General features: G+C 34.9%; 1 protein-coding gene across 3 annotated transcripts in view; it reads right to left on the reverse strand.

Moving 5' to 3' along the window:
• Positions 1-312: 312 nt before the first annotated feature.
• Positions 313-22,363, reverse strand: part of GNAI1 (G protein subunit alpha i1) — a 36,155-nt gene continuing 14,104 nt past the window's right edge. For 2 of the 3 annotated variants that reach the window (XM_062581398.1, XM_062581389.1), the window contains exons 3-9: positions 18,804-18,846; positions 18,583-18,724; positions 13,639-13,796; positions 11,801-11,929; positions 5,248-5,377; positions 4,137-4,290; positions 313-2,752 (exon numbers count right to left, since the gene is read on the reverse strand). In XM_062581398.1, the coding sequence (XP_062437382.1) occupies positions 2,562-2,752; positions 4,137-4,290; positions 5,248-5,377; positions 11,801-11,929; positions 13,639-13,796; positions 18,583-18,724; positions 18,804-18,846 (947 nt within the window). In that variant the 3' untranslated portion in view covers positions 313-2,561. The remainder of the gene's footprint in view (positions 2,753-4,136; positions 4,291-5,247; positions 5,378-11,800; positions 11,930-13,638; positions 13,797-18,582; positions 18,725-18,803; positions 18,847-22,363) is intronic. The other variant, XM_062581382.1, reaches the window with a different exon arrangement.

Genomic DNA, 22,363 nt, shown 5'->3' on the forward strand with positions numbered 1-22,363 from the left:
AAGAAAACCTCCTGTAAGATCCACTGGGCTGAAAGCTGAAACTGGATACATTCAAAACAGAGTATTTGCTTTCAATGAGGATAATTATAAGAATATCTAAACAAGAGATTAACTTCTGGATTATGGCAAGATTTTTAAGATGTGAACCAGTTCCAGAGACTATTTTAAGCATCACTTATGAACTAATTTTCATCATCAACTCCATTTTGAGAATCTTAGAACAGATATCAATGATATATTTGGCCTTTAATATTTGAATAGGAACAGCTTTCATATAGGCAATTTTGTAAGTCTAAACAAAGTACCAGTACAGAGAACCTATATAGGAACATATTGGCTGCCAACACACCAAGTCAGAAAAGACATGTTCATCCTCCTGGACTCAAAAAGCACAAGTATCTCATAGTATTGTCTACAGTAAGATGATTAATTCAGAAGACACTAGGTACAAAATCGCAAGAATTCTGAAATTTTAGCTGTTATGAACAGTGGCAAAGAAAAAAAACAGGAATTAGTAATATCTATTTATGTTCATTTTTATCTCTTTCTTGCATAAAGCTTGTGAATTTACTCTCAACTTTGCAGCTTCTCCTTATTACCACCTAGCTATTTTTACAGGATGGATGCAGAAAGACTTCCATCAACAAGTTTAAAGAAAAACATTTCTTTTAAGCAAGGCACAAAGTTTAGATTTATTAACTTTAGTCATTTGATTAACTCCATTTTTTTTTACATTAATTTTTACATTAAGTACAAGAACCAACTAAATGTGGATTTAAATATTGCCGCAAAGTATTCCAAGGAGGTTAAAAATCAGTTACATATCCAGAACTGTAAAAGCACAACTAAAAGCAGCCCAGGATATAGAAACTGTTTACCATAACTGCTAAAAAAGCTCAGTGTCCAAATATATTCAACAAACGTATTAAATTAATAGCTTTTCTAATCTTTCATTAGATACAGAATTGCTAAATGCTTTTCCAACAACAGAAGCATCAAAAAAAAAAAAACAATACAGGTAAAAATTGCTCAATCTGAAGCCTAAATGAAACATATACACAACCAAAAATTAAGTAAAAGAACAATGATTGAGATATTTTGGTTGAACACTTCTAAGAACAGATACATTAAGATAATATGCAAAAAAATCAAAAGATTCAAAGACTTTTTCCTTCTCAAACAACTTAGAGTGTACAGTAGCTGCCTGATATAGTCTATTAGAGAAAAATCATATTTCAAAGTTTGGTGCACGTAAATATTCTAGATGACAAAATACATTGAAGGCAACCATCCATGATTTTTTTTTTTTTTTTTTTTTTTTTACAAACAGAAGCTTATTCTTTCTGAAATAGGTATAAAAATCAGTTCTGACACTAATCATAAGGCAATGCATATGATCCTAAGATAACAAGTCATATAAAGGAAAAAACAGTATTTTTAACCTACTCTAAAGAAAGTCTGAGTTTAAATATCATTAGAGGGAGTAAAGAATTAACATCTGAAAGTCACTAAGTCATCCTGTCCAAAATACTGAGACCACTGTACCATATCTTGTGGGAGGTCCTAATATTTCTATCATTATCAAACTAGTTTTATTACCAGAAAATAGCAAAGTGTTTAAGGAGAACCTCATTTTATTTCTTAAGCAAGCAGAAAACCCTCTTTTTTGTTACCTATATAATATAAAATGAGCAAAGGCAACTTGTCCAATCACTCCAATGAGTAAAGATCATGGTTTCAGACTTTATTGTTACTGTATGTGTGTGTTTTAACTTCATTTCTGCATTTCAATCAACTTCAATGATTGATGAATCTTAAATTCAATTTCTCAGTGTTGCCATATTTGCACTGCAAAGACTGCAAGCCCAAGTTTCATAAGCTGTGGATTTCAATTAAATTTTAAAAAATAATCTTTGTATTTATCTTAAATTTTAAGAAGATTTTTTCAAAATTTAAGGCAAAAAAACAAGTTTTATTTATTAGGTCTCTTTAAATCTGAGTAGGCGTAGGGAGCTGTTTAAATATCAAAAAAAAAAAAAACCCTAACATCATATACAATATCACCAACAGAATAAGGCAGCATGCACACTTACGATGAAAAGAAAATTTAATTTTACAAGATGTTTAAATAATCAAAAGGCAAAAAGTGTCTGTCCCCTCTAAGAGCATTTTAATAAAACACAGAAATTTTAAGAGGACATCAAGTTACTAAAATATTCTGTTCAACATTTATACAAATACATTACTACAATTATAAGAATACATACAGTTGAAAGACATCTCAGTTACCCAATTACTTAAATTTACAAGACAAACATAAATAAAGCTGTTAAAACAGGCAAGTACAGTACTGGTCTATCATTCAACACAACATATTTTTTATTTCTTTCACATTGAAACCAATCAGATTAGATTTGTGTGAAGACGTTCTTCAAACCTAAAAATAAAATAAAGAGAATTAAGTATATCTATGTAAGTTTTACACTACATAGGCATATTCCAAACGCTGAAGTCCTGTTTTCAGGCATTTAATTTACCATTTAACAAAATTCTGTCTGCTCTTAGAAGAGGCCACAGTCTTTAAGGTTATTTTTTATAATGACATCAGTTACAGCATCAAAAACAAATTGTACATTCTTTGTATCCGTGGCACATGTGAAATGAGTGTAGATTTCCTTTGTGTCTTTTCTCTTGTTCAGATCTTCAAACTGGCATTGAATGTAAGCAGCTGCTTCTTCGTAAGTGTTTGATCCTAGAAGAAAAAAAATTGCTCAATAAGCAGATTTCAAACTGAGAAAGAACAAGGTGTGTATTATATCACTCAAGCAAGCAATACTTTTGCTTAGTTAACTTAGTTAACTTAATAGTTAACTTAAACATGAAGAGCAGGATGCTGATTTAAGTAACTTCACAGACATTGTTTTAAGATATAAGTAATTCTCATGGAAGGAAACATTTTGGACATATATTTAACATTAAAAACTAAGGAGTCAATTCAGCATCAAGAGTATTTCCATTTTCTTCAGTGGTAGATAGAGCAAGTCACTAATGAACTGTAGCTCTTCCCCACACCAGGATATTTTGGCTACTTCACCCAACCTATTCACATTTCCTTTTCCTGTTTTAACAGGTTTTGATGCTACCCCCAACCCCATTCCATTAAATACTTTTGGCATACACATTTCTTCTAAGCTTTTTATCTCAAGCCTACTACCTTCTGTAAAATAGAACAATCTAAAGTTATAGTGAAAACCACACATAAAAAGGCTAAACCGGGCTAAATAAAACCTCTTCATGTGTATTTACTGAAAAAGCAAGCTTCTAACCTACTTGTACATTCTCCCAATCAACTCTTGTGTATCATCAGGGACTGCTACTAGTAATGAAAAAAAAAAAAAAAAAAACTAAGTACAAAATATTATGAAAATACAGAACAAGGGCTGAAGCAGATTAATCTGAAAAGAGTAACTCTAGTAACATGTAAATGCTAACAATGGATCAACATTACTCCATCTGTTTAGAAAGCCAATTCTGACTTTAGCAAAGACTATTCTGATTTTAGCATTATTTTGTGATTCATAAAAAAAACCAAATCCATCTCTAATTTTGTTTCATTTAAATATTTTAGATACTTGATATGAAGTTCTCCTACCTACAGTTTCACAGTAAGTTTGCAAACATCTATCAGAAAAAATCTTTGGAGAGGCTACGTTTTTGAAAATTTTCCCTCTTCATGAGTTTTTTTTCCTCCTAACTTAACTGTATTTGTGTAATGTTTCAGAATCAGTCATCGCTTACCATGCTATTAATGTCTGTAAATTAGATGTAAATACTTTTTAGCATAACCATTTGTAGCATACAGTAGGAAGTTATAATCCGTAATCATCTTTATTTTATTTATATTTGATTTCAATCTTTATTCTTCAAGGGCAGAATTCAACCCATAATACAACATAATTAAGGTTAGAACTATCATGTTGTTCTGCTTAAGTACTTCTACTTCCACATCAACTCTCAGTTAAAAAAAACTAAAAAGAAATGTTTTCTCCTAACTTTATACACAGCTCATGTTCCTCCTGATTTGTGCAGAAATAAAATGTAGTTGAAAGCTACCTGACTTTTCTCCCCCTCCATACCTGCATATTCAGGGTAGCAAATAGTGAGAGGACTCCTTTTGATTTTTTCTTCAAAGAGATCTTTCTTGTTTAGGAAGAGAATAATAGAAGTGTCTGTGAACCATTTATTGTTGCAGATACTGTCAAACAATTTCATGCTTTCATGCATCCGATTCTGTAATTGGGGAAAAAAATACTTTACTGTATTTTTCAGACTTCAATAGTAAAATTAAAATACATATTTTTAGATAGGAAGGTACAAGTGAAGCAGGTAAGTTAAAAAACTAAGTGCCTAGCATCTGGAATTAAATTTTAATCACAGAAATACAGTGAGTCCAAGATCATTGCAACGAACTGCCTTAAAGTAACACTTTCATGAAAGGTGCTTGAGCAACTGCTCATTTATTTGTTCTCACTTCTAGGCTTAAGTCAGTGTTTAATATTTTAGGAACTTTTGCTGTTTTGCAATTATAATGATATTCTAGCAGACTTACTGATTAGTTCTTCTGGAAGTTGAAATTTGGTACCTACTCCAGATTTTAGTATGACAAAAAAAGTTCTACAGACCTAGAGAATGAAGTGAGTAGTTTTTTCTCTCCTCCATTTTTTTTAAAACTCTGTAGAAAATATATCTGACCTACACACTTGGGCCAGGCTTCCATCCATTTCAGTAGCAGGACACCAGCTATGACCAATCTGACTTGGAAGTCCCCTTCCACCTCCCCCACATTCCCCCACAAACATTTCTTTCTTCCCCATATGTACTTTATATAGGAAGTTGCAGAACATGAGGAAGATCACAGAAGTCTCTTAATGATTTAAACACAATAAGCAAGCATCACTTTAGAACACTCAGATAATAGGGTGTTATTTTGTGGACACTGTTATGGAAAGAGTTATATCTCAGAAGAGGAGAAAGGAGTGAAGGATCAAACTATTCCTGCTGAGAACATCAGGAAATGTTTGATATTCAAAATCATGAACTCTATCACCATTTCTCTGAGGCCTAGTACACACAAAAAAAAAAAACAGACTTAAGGGAACAATACTTTCTCAAAAAGGTATTCAGGTTTACTTTCAAACTCAGTTTCTATCCCCCAACTATGCCCTTCTTCAAGATTAAGGTACTTACCATTTCCTCATCTTCAGCCAAGACCAAGTCATAATCACTTAATGCCACACAAAAAATAATTGCTGTAACACCTTCAAAACAATGAATCCACTTCTTCCGCTCTGATCTTTGACCTCCAACATCAAACATTCTGCAAAAAAAAAAAAAAAAAAAAAAGATATAAATAAATAAATAAATAAATTATGGAATGAACTTTGAAGTTCTAGCTTTCTGAATGTTAGACAATAAAATCTGAACTGACAGTTGTGTAAGTGTGATCAAAGAAGTTTGAAGAAAGGACATAAACTGTAATATTATAATTTGTAATACCCTCAATACTCCAGTACAAGAAACAACTTTAATAGGAAGAGAGAAGAAATCTAAATCAATCTACTTGTTTCCAAATAATTTGTGCTATTTCTTTTACAAATTATAAGAAGCAAAAAATACACAGGATTAGCTTTACTAAATGTAAATTAGATCAAAGCTGTTTTTTGCCTAAATGAACAAAAAGTCTAAAATAACAGAAGATACTGATTAACAATGCAGGAGTGCAAGAGTAGAGCTGTCTCTGGTTTAGTAGCTGCAAAAATGCTTATATTAAAGAAATCCGAGAAAAGTAACACTGATTAATATTGTCTCAGTATTCTGAACTTAAATATTTTTTAAAAAAATCTAATTTTCACCTTTTCACATTTAATCTGCAGTCTATAAATGCTGGTGACTTTTGGCTTATAAACCTCTTAAAATGAAGTGCAGTTTCATCTACTTTTCAGCTGATCAGGTTTCAGAGACACCAAAAAATTCTCTTCAAAATTCTCTTAAAAGAAATAAATATAAAAATATTTAGGGGGAAATGCCATCAGTGGGAACAATGATCTATAAAGGTGAGCATCTCCTGGTTCCCCTGAACTCTGAGCTTAGTAGACACAGAAGAACTGAAAAAGACCACATTCCAGAACTTAACAGCAGAGAATCAATAAATCAACCACATGTGAATAGGTTTTTCTTTGCTAAATGTGTAGCTATTTTGTAACTACCCTGGGTTAAAGCAATTTTGAGATACTAACTTTCACTAGATACCACTAAGAAGCTTTCTGCAAGTCAGATAGCATCCTGTCTGTAATGAACTATGAGCCATGAAAAACAGGAGACAAACAATGGTACCCTGAAATTAAGAGATTCTGTCTTCTCAACAAGATAGAACACAGATTTTTTTCCCCACTTGTCTCTTCCCTATCATAGAAGTCTCTCAAATTCTGGTGGTCATTTATGGCTTCAAGTCAATGCAACATGGTCACCATGCACCATATCCTATTCTTTCATATTCTACCACAGAAAAATTGAAAATTTCTTCCCGGCTACAAAAGAAATGCAGTAACAATCTTTTTAAAGAGGTCGACTTTTGTTTTTATGGATTTTCAAGATCAATATTAAATTAAATTCTTTCCATGTTGCCAACTAGAAGAGCTGGGAATTCACTAGGCACAAAAATGTTCAAGTAGCAGGGGGAGAAGAGAGAGCAACAACACAGGACAGACCAGTTCCTACATCTTCATCTAGTGTCCTGAAAGCAGGAAAAAGGCCAGCATCTATCATTAAACCCCTAATTAAGTAAAAATTGTAGAGGATGTACAGGAAGGCGTTTCCAGACTGAAATAGTAATTGTTAAGATGCCTAACAACTTATGCTGTTCTCCTTTTAGTTGTAACTCTTTACAAGAGTTTTTAGGTTGGCCTGGAAATCATTCAGGGTTGTGTTAGTACTGAGGATACAATATTAGTCTTTTGGAAGACAACAGGACATGCAGGGCTGAACAGAAACAAATCTATTTCTTTACAGAATATAATAATGCATGACCACTTGGGAGGATTATAAGAATGTTGTCAGAGTATGCAGAGGTGTGATGAGGAAGGCTAAGGCCCACTGGGAATTAAATCTGGCAATGGATATCAGTAGCAAGAGGAAAAATGTGGGTCTACTGCTGAAGGTGGTGGGGACCCTGGACAAAGGATACAAAGAAGGCAGAGTTACCAAATGCCTTCTTTGCTTCTGTCTTCACTGCTAGAGCCAACCCTCAGGAATCTCAGATCCTGGAAACAAGAGAGGGTTTGGAGAAAGGAAGACTTTCCCTTGGTTGAGGAGGATCAGGTTAGAGATTTTTTGGGCAAACTCGACATCCAAAAATCCACGGACCCTAACAGGATGCACCCACAAGTGCTGAGGGAGCTGGTGGGTGTTGTGCCAAGCTGCTCTCCATCATCTTCGAAAGGACATGAAGAACTGGAGAGGTGCCTGAGGACTGCAGAAAAGCCAGTATCACTTTAGTCTTCAAAAAGGGGCAAGAAGGAGGACCCAGGAAACTACAGGATAGTCAGCCTCACCTCCATCCCTGGAAAGGTGATGGAACAGCTCCTTCTGGATGTCATCTCCAGACATGGAGGAAAAGAAGGTGATCAGGAGTAGCCAGCATGGATTCACCAAGGGGAAATCCTACTTGGCCAATCTGATAGCCTTCTGTGACGGAATGACCGGCTGGGTAGCTGAGGGAAGAGCAGTGGATGTTGCCTACCGTGATTTCAGCAAGGCTTTCAGCACTGCCTCCTGTAACACCCTCCTAGATAAGCTCAGGAAGTCTGGGTAAGATGAATGGACAGCGAGGTGGATTGAGAACTGGCTGAAAGGACCTAGGGGTCCCTGTGGATAATAAGTTGCCTGTGAGACAGCAGTGTGCCCATGTAGCCAAGAAGGCCAAAGGTCTCAGCATCAGATCCTGATCCTCTTGGTGCTGTTATGGTATTAGAAGGTCCTTGTACCAACCATAATTCTGGTTTATTTAGACTATAGTGCCAGGACATATTCTGGGAAGGGAGGGAAAAGCCAGAATACTGAAGACTTTTAGAACAGAAAATTAGTATCATTTCCAGTTGTACATGCAGATGCTGATTTTATTCAGAAATCTTTGCTTCAGTTCAAAATAGCCTCTCTGCTAGTGTCAGCTGTCTTTTTTGGCTTATTCATTCTAATACTGTAGCAAATTCCCAGTTCTTTACACAAACTGTTTTACAGTCATCTTTGAGATTGTTTATGTGATAAAATACAGTGCTGGGTGAAGTTTTGGGCACCAGAGTTTCACAGTGAACATCAACAGAAACAAGAAACAAGACTTATTGTTTTATGTAATGAAGCTTCATCTATGTAGTTCAGAGAAAAAGAACATACTGAAAAATTATTTGACACATCCTCAAAGACAAAATTTTTCAAAGATAGGCTGTATCTTTCAGAATAATTAGCCATTCTGAGCAAAGGCCTCATCAATTTATACACTTTGAAGCTGCTCTGGTAGAAATCATATGGAGGCCTGTTCGATCACAGTCCCAACAGGCTGAATCATTTATAGAAGCTGTTTAATCTAAATGAAACTTTTAAGAAGTTCTGAAAAAAAGAAGCTTGGATACTTTACAGATTCCACCTCCCAGTATGGAAAGGTTAAGGGCAAGCTCTTTTTAGGCACTTGCCTCAGGCAGCACAATTCATAGCACAAACCATGCATAAGTTTTGCTTATCAAAAAAAAAAAAAAAAAAAAGAAAAAGAAAAAGAAAGAGTTTGCTTGTGTAAGGTAAGTTCACAGTAGATTCAAGAAATACAAGGCAGTGCTGAAAGAGCAGGTGTTCATAAAAGCTGAACCTTAACTAAAGAATGAAAGTATGAGAGAAAGTTCAGTGATTTTTATATTTCACTTAAAGAAAACAAATCTTTTTTGGCAAGATTCCAAAGTGTCTATGCCACATTAAGATAACTTATTTCACTGAAACTGAAATAAATGTAAAGCGTTGAAGCGTCTTCTAATCATCCTCCTAGGAAATATGTTACTTAGTTATTTTTACAGTACACAGCTGGCCTGAGTGGATTATGTGAAAGAGTGCACATTTAAGGGCTGGTGTAAGGTATTTTCATTAGCACATTCTGATTTTGCAAGACAGTGTTGCAGATTTGCCAGGTTCTGCTTTTTTTCAGATTATTTAAGCAACAAAAGTGATTCCAGTACCCATACAGAATGTGATATAGATACCAGGTATTTAGTTGCTTCTGCTTCTTTAAGGTTATGCAGGCTGTTTGTTCACCTCAGTCTTGCAAAGGACAATTTTTGACAAATATTTCTGAGGTAGAGTGGGTGATTACAAAAAGAAAGATACATATCTGCGAAGTCTGAGAAATTCAATCTTGTACACTTTTTTAAACTGACATTTATATCCAATTAACCCCCTTCCTGTTTTTCCTGGGCAGTAAACAGAACAAAAAAGGGTGTGTTTGTGTGTGTGTTGGAGAGGGGCAGGGGGAGGAACACCGACAGAAATGTCTTTTGCTACTAGCTACCCCTAGGTACCACCCCACAGTCTAGATGACATTAGTCTGATAATGGGCCTTGCATACTAGGAGTTATTTGCTATTTATACAACCTCAGGTTAAAAACAAAATACAAACCTATTGATTTAAGATGCTAGTGTACTACCTGACCGGATAAGGTACATTGGGAAGAATTCAATTAACATCTTTAGGAACGTGAAAATGTCCCAAGTAGTTAGATTTGTATTTTAAAAAAATACTAAATTAAGTAGAGAAGAAAAAAAACTTAAATTTTAAAAAACTGTCAAAAATATTGTGAATGCGGTCTTTTCTTTGGATAAGCTATCACAAATGACAATGTTCACTCTTACTGCCTATTTAGTAGTCTGTAATGGAATAATGCATACTTAAAAACATTTTAAAGATTTGTCAGAATTAAAATCAGAAAAAAATATTCTTTAGCATTTTAAAATTTTGTACCAAAATCAAAAATTCACAATTTTTATAGAAATATTTTTGATAATTTAGCAAATGAGACATTCTTTGAATATTACTTCTGTCTTCAAAAAGTCCTGACTTCTGAAACAGTTTATAGAAACAGTATGAAAATGACTTGTTACTTGCCCATTTAAATTGATTCAGTAATCAAACATATGCAAAGCAATTTACATAGAAGGTAAAAATGTTGCCCAATCTCAAGAGAGCTCCTAATCTAAAAATAAACATAGCAAAACAGAAAAGAGGATAATGAAAAAACTTAAACTACAGAACATTGCATTGCTGGTCATATTATTTATGTATACCCATCCTGACCTAATCAAGCCTTTTATGCCTTTAGTTAATCCAAAAAAATATTTTCAATATTAGCTTAAGCTTATACCTGTTCAAGTCCTGCCGATAACCCCTTAAGTCTACCTCATAAGATACACAAAACTTCACCACCTACCATACAGCTGCCCATACCAGCTTAACACTTCCAAAGACCTGTCTTCAGGTCATATATTTTAAAGAAATATAATTCTGTGGCCTGCAATTTCCCTATAGACTATTAAATAATCAGTATAGACTGGAAGCAGCTGACTGGACACAAATTCATTGACAGTATAAAAGATTAAATCCATCTACAAAAGCAAACTGACAAAAAATATCAAAAGAGAGGAGAGAGAATAGATACACCCACCAGCTGCCCTTAAGTATTCTGGGAAGCTATAATTAAGGATTAATCCACAATAATTCAAAAGGCCACAATTAAAGCATCTTGAAGTCTATTTGAAAAAACTCTCAATATTTAAGACCTCCCTTTAGATATGCAAGAGACTAAAGTATGTCCATTCTTTCCCATCTACTTTAACTACTAATATTTTATGGTTGAATAAAAATTCTGAACATTTAAAACCTCCCAAAGCAAGAAACAAAACTTAGTGTATTACCAAACCAAAATATGTCATTTTCATAGTACTGATGGTCCTGAGAGTGACTGTTACAATACTCACCATGCATTTACATGAAAATAATTATTTCCTCATGAAGATGCTGACAATAATCTCCACCTAATCTAAATGAAAATGCAATGTTCTGAGTTCTACTGATTCTTCTCAAGTCCTTCTAATCAGGAATAGATAGAATAGCATTACATTTATACTATCCTGTACTTTCCATCATTTTATGACCAATAGATGTTCATTATCAGAATAGTAACCTCATTTTGTAAGATCCACATCATAGGAAACAAGTCATTCTGTCATAACCACATAAATACTACCTTAAACATAACATAGATTTGAATTTAGTTTTCCCATGAAGATGATTTAGTGTTTTTATACAAGAACAGCACACATCTGAATTTAAAAGGAAAGAATATTATGGAATAATAACTAATATTTAATATGACAAATTAGAATATTTTGTGATGTAATTTACATGTAAAACAAATTTACATAAAGCTTCCAAAGGAAAGCATTTCTTAATATCTGAATAATTTGACTGAGTTATTTACAAGAGTTCCCATGAACCCCGACATCCCTTCAAAAATGAAGGAATCTGAAGTCAAATACTAAGAAACATTCCAAGGGAGAAAAAAAAAAAGAGGAAAAAAAAAAAAAAAAGAAGCTAATCAAAGCCATGGTTAGCAAATTTGATAAATTGTATCGATGTATTAACAGTCCATCTTCTGAAACTCTATAGAAGCCATAATAGACAGATGAAGACACATCACGATTTACATACTTAAAATGAAGATCTTTGAAAGTAAAGTGAGTTTCCACTATTCCTGTAGTTTTCACTCTAGTCCTGAGAACATCCTGTTGAGTTGGAATGTAGCTGGTTTGTGCTATCCTGTCCAAGTCATTCAAGTAACTAAAGGTAAAAATAAACGGTACTTTCAGTTATTCAAAGAATAGAGCAGTAACCAGATAATACAAATTGAGAAATCCTAGGTCTATTCATTATAGTGCTTGTTTTTTTTTTTATAAAAGACAGTTCTCTTAAGACAAAAAAAAAGCGAACAAGACACAAGTTACAAGATTATTTGCCTCTAATTATTACAGAAATAAAGTCTGAGACACATTTTATCCTAGAAAAACAGAAGATTTATGTAATGGATGTACTACAAAGAATTCTTCTTTCAAAATCACAAAATGGAAGCATGATTCTATGTTTACTGATGTTATTTGCATCAGATAAAGGAACTTTTTCATCTTTGTACACTTCTATTGATCCCCAACTTTTCTGAAAATCAAATTTACCCTGGAATTGAAATTGAAAAATCAGTGCAAAAAGAACAATCCAGTGTTTTGGACAGAAGTAATATAGACAATGCTTAATACATGACTAGTAACTTTCTATTCAAAATTTCTAATTGTCCATATTTTTTTAAAAAAAAATAAACTTTCATTTCCAAAACTTTTATGGCCAAGTAGCCTAGCATTTCTAAATACACACAAATTTTACTTGGCCTTTTCCAGAGTGAAAAAGACTGTTATTTTCTTTCAATGTAGTCAGAAGTTGGTACCTTTAAGGATACAATCAAGTATGTTTAGAATAAGTTTTCTTAAGGAATTGGAGGGAAAGGTATTTTAAATAGGACAACAAAACAGAACAGGAGGTTATCAAAGAAGGGTAAGTGATCCTCAAAATGAAGTCCCACACACTCCGTAATGAATCATATTTAAATAAGACAGCATGCTTGTATAAGTCAAGAGATCTGTCATCTTCAGCTCAGCTTGTTCTAGTTACCTCTCTCTGTGCCTTTAGAAGAAGTTCAGCAAACAAATAATAATCGTGCTGGAAATAGCGCTATTTTGAACATAATTGTAGTACATTTCTACTCATTCAGCATGCCTATGATTACATTACTCCAGCTGTAATCATCTGGCAGTTACTTCACCTGCATGCTGATTATTTACATACAGTTATTCTGAAGAACAGAAGCAGCTAATTTTAAGAAAAGCACAAAACTTCAAACATTACCAAATCATTCAGAATCATAAAGCTTTAAAAACTGCCCTGTAAGGATACTATCAACGCCACATCACTCTGTCACCTTATCTTTCACCAATTGACTCTTTCCCTTGACTGACTTATTTCCTGCCCTCTTACACTTTTGATTCTTAACTAAATACATATTTTTAGTTAAATATCCTATCGTAAAAGACATCTTGATTGTTACCTTTGCTCTACACACTTCTAACAGAGAATGTTAAGTCACAAAGAAAATGCAGCAATGTTGGACCATAGCAATAACTTGATTATGAACATGAAAGTAACTGATTCAAGTTTTTGTAAATAAATGCTACATATTAGAGCAACAAAAGCAATTTTTGCCTTCCTTAAGAAGCTAACTAGTCAGGACATGATTCAAATTCAAAAATTATACCATACCTCTTCCTCTCCAAGCTCAAGAGGCAGCTGCAGCATTCTGACCCAAGGAGACAGTACCTTTGTCTAGTTACTTCTGCATTTTGTATCTACTTGGGTATAGAATTCTTCAATAGATTAAATTTAACTTCTCTTATGTTCCATTAGCCACAAGAGAGGGAGAATCTTATTTGTTCCACAGTACTTACTAGGCAGCAGAGTCATTAAGCTGGTATTCTCTAGATCTGTTGAAACAGGCTTGAACTCCACCGTCTTTCCACAGTCTCTTGATAACTCCAGCAAGCTCTGCAGTCATAAATCCTTCTTCTGCTGCTCCAGCTAACACAAATAGTTGACGAGCATCATCCTTTATCATGTAAATAGAAAGTGAGAAGACAAACATGAAATACAGCAAAAGTATGCTTGCAATGGTTTATCACCTGAAGTGATAAACCTAGAGTCACCTAAAGATGACTACATTCAACAAATATTCTTCAAACATACACAAATGCAACCCATTCTAAACCCATGACATAAAATGACTGATCTCACTGTTCTGCACAGGATATTAATTCCTAGTTTTTCTGTTGTTGAAAAATATAAGTTTCTCATAAGCTGATAAAGAAACCTTCTTCCAATCTGTTTATAGAAGCTCAGTTCAAATGATAAACAGAAGCAACATTTTGTCCTGAAGTCTAACTTTAAACTTATTTGCTTATCTTACAACAAAAGAATGATTGCACTGTGTACTGGAATTACAGAAATGCAGATACAGTTTGATTATTGTATAATACACATTAATCACTTAAACTTTTTAAAGACAGCTTTTTGCAAAAGTGCCAAATGATCATCTCATCCTAAATCATTCATCAGATGAGAACTTTATCTTTTCTCAAAACTTTTGCAGATAAGGCAAGGTTGCAAATACCCCTTACCTAAGTTATTCCTCAGAAACCAAGTTCTCAGTAATGACTTAAAAAGACAGAGAAAGTGCTGGAATTTAAGACTATATAAAATGACCATCTTTGAAAGTGAGGCTAATGCAATATACAGCATGTCAATCCCTCCATTTCCTCCTAATACAATTTGAGCAGCTGGCAAATTTCATCAGGTTTTGATAGTAGAAAGACTTGAAAACACTGGATTTGTAAGATATTGGGGGGAAAAAAAAGATAGCAGCTGGTAGGGGAGAAGATACTACCCTCCTGACAGTACTAACGTTAGTAGCTTGATCTTAGTTATCAGTTGCATCCTACCTACTACACATCAGCCAGCAAACCAGCATACTTGTGGCTTTTAACTACCCACAGCATGTACTGTTCTTTGTGCAATAATTAATAGAAAGGGAACAGCCAATATTGGAAGGGAGAAAGGGGGCAAAAGAAAGGAGTAAACGCTCAGCTAGAAATTGAAAGTATTTTTTTTAAAAAAAAAAGAGAGAAATAACATTCAAGGTTATTCTAACAGAACTGTAAGTGTAGGTATACAGACAAAAGTCTGACGGTCAAGGGGGAATCAAGTTCTGTCACCTTTGCTCTGAGGAAAAAATGCTTTCAGGATAAAGCACAGAACAGTGATTGCTATAAAGAGATTATTCACTGTAGACTTAGTCAAAGATCTTATGACAGCTAATATGGAAATTGTTTGCAGATGGTCTCTACTGGTTTGATTACTAGTGATGTTCATAGCTTAAAAACAAGTCAAGAGAATTGAAGAAATATATGCATGTATAAATACATATATGTACACACATTTGAACAACAACAGATTAATACATTTCAAAAAGTCTTTTGAGAGCTTGAGTAGCTACAAGAGAAATGAAGCACTTGCTGAAAAGCGAACAGACTATTGATTACTGTACATGCAACAGTCCAAATAAATTGCAAGCAATTACTAAAAGTAGAATGGACTGCATTATTACATTAAGAAAAGCAAAAACGGTCAAAGTATAACACAGTCAGATCCCACTGACCAGGGTTTGAACAATATGTGTCCCAACTGCATCCCCCCAAACTGTGTCCAGTTCTGGGCTCCCCAGGACAAGAGAGACACAGAACTACTGGAGAGTCCAGTATAGGGTTACGAAGATGATCAGAGGGCTGGAGCACCTGCCCTAGGAGGAACGGCTGCGAGAGCTGGGCCTGTTCAGCCTGGGGAAGAGAAGACTGAGGGGGGATCTGATCAATGTGTACAAGTACCCAAAGGGAGGGTGTCAAGGGGACGGGGACAAACTCTTTTCAGTTGTCCCATGAAACAGGGCAAGAGGCAATGGGCAGAAATTGAAGCACAGAAGTCCCGCCTGAGCATGAGGGGGAATTTCTTCATTGTGAGAGCAGCAGAGCACTGGCACAGGTTGCCGAGAGAGGTTGTGGAATCTCCTTCTCTGGAGATCTTCAAGGCCTGCCCAGATGCAACTCTGTCTGCCATGCTCTAGGTGACCCTGCTTGAGCAGGGGGGGTTGGACTAGATGATCTCCAGAAGTCCCTTCCAATCTTACCAATTCTATGCCTGCATAATGCAAACATGAATGATAAATCCGGTCTTGAATACTGTGTGTGGACGGAAGAACTTTTGGAAGAAGCAGATCTTGAAGGAAAAGCCATTACATTATGACACATGACAAACAGCTTGGAAAGTACCAAGTCAGTTTTATCAGGAATGATTAAAACATCATTTTACCTCACCATAGTCTACAAATACACAAAATACATTAAGGTCAGTAATCTTATGGAATGTTTTCTATTATCCAGCAAAACTACTGTCTATCAGGAGAAACACATTCAAGAATTATAGCAAATAGGTCTAACAACATGATCTCAGACTATTTCTTGGAGGAAGGGCAAGGGAGAGGATGGTGCAGCAAGAGGCAGGAGGGAAAGAATCAACTTCCAATTTCTAAAACTTAATATATTAAAACAAAAAGTGATATCTGTTCCCCCCATATTTCCCTTTCTAAAGAAGGAAAATACTATTCAGACCATAGATGAGGCAACAATTAAGTTTTTTTTTTCACTAAGCAGTGTTACCCTATTCCAGCATTATTAAGGGGAAGAATGTATGTTCCACTCTAGGACTTACCATTTTTATATTAGATTTCATTAATGAGACATTGTACAGATACTGTTTTAGCTATGTATCAAACTTACTGCAGTAGATCTCATACCTAGAGAGAAGATTGTCCTTTGAAACATACTCACTATGTTTATCTCAAAAGATTTTTTTTTTCAGTACTGAAATGTCCTGGAGGACAATGTAATGTACATCAGTCTTCAGACTGTCCATTACTGGAGTAAAGTTGTCAGTAATTTGTGCTCATTTAATTCACTAGCTTTTGCAGAAGAACATGTTAAATTCACTGATTTACCATGAGTCTTTATGACAGAAAAAAGAATTTTCCAAAAAAAACCTATTCCATTTCAAGTAAAACCCTCACAAATTCCTATGAAGAAATATAAGGAAAAGAATTTGAATTGAATTGTTTTCCTAATTTACTGACTCTCAATTTATATAGCACAGGCTCTGGATTTTTTTCCCCATTTTAGATTTTACAATTGATAAAAATCTAGCACCGGTCTGCCATAGTAATGTTACTCTGGAAAAGAACTCAGGAGAATATTACAACCTGTCTGAATGCAGAGGAAAGGACACTTATTTCAAGACCATCCCTAGCAAATGTTTACCCTCATCAGTTACACACACAGGATGAAAAAACACATCTGAGTTCAGATTGACATCATACAGCCCTCAAATTGAGAGCCCTCAAAACCATCCTGCTAGACATTCATCTGCTCACTCCCAAATTACTTCTCTTCCATTTGCTTTCACTATCTATTTAGTAACATGAGTCTACCATATGCCTCTTTCTAACTGAAATGGCCAGATTCCAGGAAAGGCTACTGCACAAATACCAGACTAACATACAGCAAGGTACTGTTCCCCCCTGGAAAACTTGGTCTGGAGACAAGACAACAGCAAACGTGAGAACAGATGTAGAGAAGAATAATCAATAAAAAATGAAGCTTTTATTAGCTGTGCATACAATTAAGCATATTTCAGGTAGATTCCACATATGTACATAAAATAATGACTACCAAACAGCAAAAGGAAAATTACCTCATAATTTACATATGACTGCCAATCAGGAGATTTAGATTTCAGTTACATCTTTACCATCCACTTTGCATAACCTTACGAACATTTGCCTCCCTTATGACATACACAAGGCATTTCACCTGGTCACTGACATCATACTCACTGATATTTACAAACTGCTTTATAAGAAATCAAAAAATCTTGAACACAGGAGTTCGTAAGAAAAGAGGCATTTACATACCACTTTTTCCTCAACACTCCCCTGGTCCTAACTGCAATTCAGCCCTAACATGATGGAAAGAATAATTAAATTATGACAGAATATCCTTCTGAATGCTTTAAGTATTTCTTTCAATAAGCAAACTGCAAGTCTTCATCCTTTCTGCAAGACAGCCATAACGTGGCTAGTTCCTGCTTCAAAAAGCGCCTATTTCTTGGGGAAAAACCTCAATCCTTGTGTTATCATCAAAATAAAAGTGGATACCAGCAGCAGGGCTATGCCCACTTCTACTCTGAGTAAAATACAGAGACATCCACATCAGAAATCAGTATGAAAACAGGATTAGGCCCAAAGGCTAGAAGTGTTTTAAGGCACACACTATTGTGACTGTGACTTAATTGAAAAGTGTAGTCAGTAGCCTACCCGATCAAACTGTGATTTTAAAGAATATGAAGATGTCCAACTTAAATTACAGAACATAAGAGCCGCAAGTCCATAAAAATTGAGACGAATGAATGCACAGTTCAATGTTTTTCAAAATCTTCCTAAGAGTCAGATGTCTAATTCTCCAAATTAAGACAAAATTTATCTCTAGTTGTCCTGTATTTAATACTGCTTGCTCCTGTTTAAAATTTTCTAAAAGAAAGTCAGTTCATGTTTTGTTCTGAGTTACTTTGCCAGATAAATATGAGTGCCATTTTGTTATCTATCAAACCTTATATCCTAGAAATGAGATTGCTGCATAGCAAAATATGCTGCTGACTTTTCTAGGAAATAATAATGGACAAAAACAGAAAATGAATACACATACAGCTGTGTATCTGTGTAATTGAATACTCACAGCCCTGGTTGGATCACCAAAGTCTATCTTCAACCTCCCCATTGCTCTAATGATAGCAATAATGGACTGAATGGTGTTACTGTAGACAACAGCTTTGTACTGTTTACATTCCTCTTCTGAATAACCAGCTTCATGGATAATCCTACAGAATGAAAAAAAAAGATAAGTTCTCTATTCAAATAAATGATTATTTCTCTATCCTACTATTTCACTATACTTACTTCATTTGTTTGACAATTGTGCTTTTCCCTGATTCACCAGCTCCTGAAAAATAAACACGTAAAAATTCATTAGAGTAGATGTTTATTCATCTTTAGGAGAATACACTTACAGCTAAATTTCTACACCAAATTCTTAACCAATAGGTCTCCAATAGCTCAAAATACATTTATTAAAAATTACTTTTTACTAACAAAGTACCACCTCAAGCTGGAAGTGTCATTTTAATAAGAAATCATTTAACTCCGAAAAACTTTTGGTCTTCTTTTTGTAAAAGTATAATCTTCAGTCTGCAGGTGTCTAATGTAAATAGTTGTCCAATTCTAAAGGGATCTCTGGAATTCAAGTCCTCTGTCTTTTTAATCAGCAGTAGACGAGAGACCCTCTACATCCATTATTTATATACCATTAACACTAGTACTAAGTATTGCAGGTGAGCATCTTGCAAACTCTTGAGTGTTCTAGACCTCAGTACCATCACTTGGTCCTTGCAAGAATAAACTAGTACAGCCAGACTTTTTGTGGAAGAGATTATGTTAAATTTGACAGATTTACTGATACTAATCTTAACACTTAAATTTAGAAAAACAGAAAGGTACTATATTAAAATGCAAAGCTTACAAAAGCAAATAGTGTTTGTCAGTAGACCAAACAAAGCATCAAAGTACCATTTTTGCTGTCTCAACTTTATTTTTGCCTTTGGGTTTTTTAGCCTGCTTCTTTCCCTGACAAATCCATGCACTCAGTTGTGATTTGATCCCTTTATATGGAGCACCTTCATCGTTTGCCTTATTTGTACTGTGGCTTATACTGAATTCCACCCCTTATATTTCTCCTTCTCAACATGGCTTTGTAGAAGTGCATATAATCTTCCTACAGCCTGAAAGTGTTTCTCATGCAAATAGATAATCAGTTGTCCAATTCCAATAGGGCCAAAGAAAGTATTGGCAGATTGCTGAAAGAGATGAGCAGCCTAGCAGTGAATGAAATGGAAAAGACTAAGGTGCTCAGCGTAAGGCTTGGTCTTTACTGACAAGGTCCTCTCTCAATTCCCCCAAATTCCACAAAACAAAACTGGGAACACAAAAGGTAAAGGAAGACTGAGCTAGGAACTACTTTAGTGAGCTGGAAATAGGTTGGTCAATGAGACCAGAAAAGATACTACAGATGCTGATGGATCTCAGCCATGCCTTTGTGATGCTTCTCTATAGCATCTTTAGAAGTCATCATGATCAAGGAAGCCACTGGCAACTGAAAAAAGGCAAAAAACTCATCTTCAGAAAAGCGCCAGAAGGAAGAACTCAGGAACTACAAGCCAGTCAGCCTCATCTTGATCTTCAGGATGATTATACAGCAAATACTACAGGAAGGTATTTCCAGGCACAGAATGTGGCCAAGAATAGTTAGCAGAAACTAGATACCTTAAGACAGAAACAGACTTCCCAGGGATGTCCAAAGAGAGATAAGAAAAACAGGAAGCTGCAGCAGAGGACGTTCCAGAGAGATAGAAGTGGAGGGACAAACAAACAAACAAACAAAAAAAAAAAGCCCCACAAAACACCACAGCGCACACACACATACACCATTACACTGTTTTAAAGATAGTGATTAAGCACTGGAACAGATTGCTCAGAGGAAGTATAGAATCTCAGCCTTAAAAATCTTTAAGGCAGAAGTGGACAAGGCCCTGAGCACCCTCATCTAATTATGAAGCTAGCCTTGCTTTGAGCCAAGGCTTCAAAGTGACACTTGCCAATAGGTGATATCCAGACATTTCTTCTAAGTTAAAATTATCTTCAAGTTTCTCCTGGTCTGGTATATAGTGATGCCTTCAGAATCTTCCTCCTGGCTGATTAAACGAAGTATATAGTTTCATGACAGTCTCAAGGAAGCTCAGGACTTTCTGGAGAGGAGGCTGGACAACTTTTGGCAGTCAATGCTGTTACTGATGTGGCTAGATTTCCTTTCCTCCAACACATAGTAGAAAGTGTTAGCACAGAAACGGAGTGTGCTGCAGAAGTACCCAGCTACGGAATAAAGAATAGGATTGCCAATTTCAATCTAAGATTGGCTTAATGCCACTTTTAGTTAATCTCCATGTTTATGAAAAACAAGTCTTATTTGCAGGTTTCTTTCTGCAGTGTAGCAATAGTTCTCAGACTCTGAGCTACCACAGAAATTTAGTATCAGGATATAATATAGACAAAAACTGTATCTAACACAAATGTAAGAGAACAAACACTGACCTCTACAAGTTGCTGACAAATTTTATACATTATGACAACAGAACAAATTCAAGAATGACAGTTCTCTTGGAGTAGGCCAAGGTCTATGCATATCTTCCAAGAATCAAAGAGCACCATGACAATACAAACACCTGCAGTGTGTTCTACAAACTAAAAGACCAAAAGCCTTTTAAACAAAGTAACTTTCAGAGACACCATTATCAAGTCACTCATTAATGTGACACTTAAAATATTTTATAATACTAATTAACACTTAATCTGTAAATGCTCAATTATGCACTTAAGCATAAAAATGAGATAAAAACCAGGCCATTAATCATGTCATGAATAAAACTAATCTTTAGTTTCACTTAATAATTTAATTCAAACTATTTGAAAAAAGTAATTTTCCCTTTTATACCACTATGAATTCAGTAACAATTCTGAAGATAATTGAACAAATAAATAGTATTACTGTATTTCACTTACATTAGTTTTTGGAGCATTTTCTCCTTAAAAAATTACAACATTTGACAGTAACTGAGCAGGTGAGTGCCAGGCCTGGTCATATTATCATAATTTCAACTTTTCCCCATATTCTTTCTACTCAATTTTTCTTGAGTAGAACATGCATGTTTGTTTATAGTATTAGTATTTAGGTGTACTAAATACCTGTAATTCTCACAAAAGCTCTCAGTAACACTATCATAATCATAGAAACCATAAACAAAAAAGCAAATGGTTACATAGTACTCAACACCTACAGCGAGTTCCTGGAACATGCATTATCTATTTTATCTACTGGAAAAGGGAAGAACAGTATTTTTTGTCTGCATCTTGGCTGATAAGCTTTATCAAGTATATAAGGAAATGACACCTTACTCACTATCCGATACTGAAAAGAAATTCATCATTTTGCTTTCCTAAATGAAGGATTCAGCCAGGTTTTCTGACAAATGCAGAGCTGCACTGATGCAAAGTTTCCTCCTTTATCTCACTGGAAATAAGTTGTCCTCACCTAGAGGAACATATGAGCCCACTTTTAGAAAGTTTTAAACAAGAGCAAGCAGTTTTATTTTGTAAGACAGTTGCACATAAAATGACAGAGATAGCCATCCTTTCCTTCACAACCAAACTTCATCCGAATTCTGACAGTCTTGACTGTATATTCTCCCATCCTCTAGTAAAGGATGCTATTGATGGCCTCAGATGCTTGATTTCAGATTCACTACTGACAATAAATTTAGCATTGACAGTTTCCTACACAACAAGCATTCCAGAATGACACATTTCAGAAATGATCATGTTATAAACTCAAGTATAGAAACTGCTTTTTG

The sequence above is a fragment of the Rhea pennata genome, chromosome 1, assembly GCF_028389875.1.
Source record: "Rhea pennata isolate bPtePen1 chromosome 1, bPtePen1.pri, whole genome shotgun sequence".
Classification (NCBI taxonomy): domain Eukaryota; kingdom Metazoa; phylum Chordata; class Aves; order Rheiformes; family Rheidae; genus Rhea; species Rhea pennata.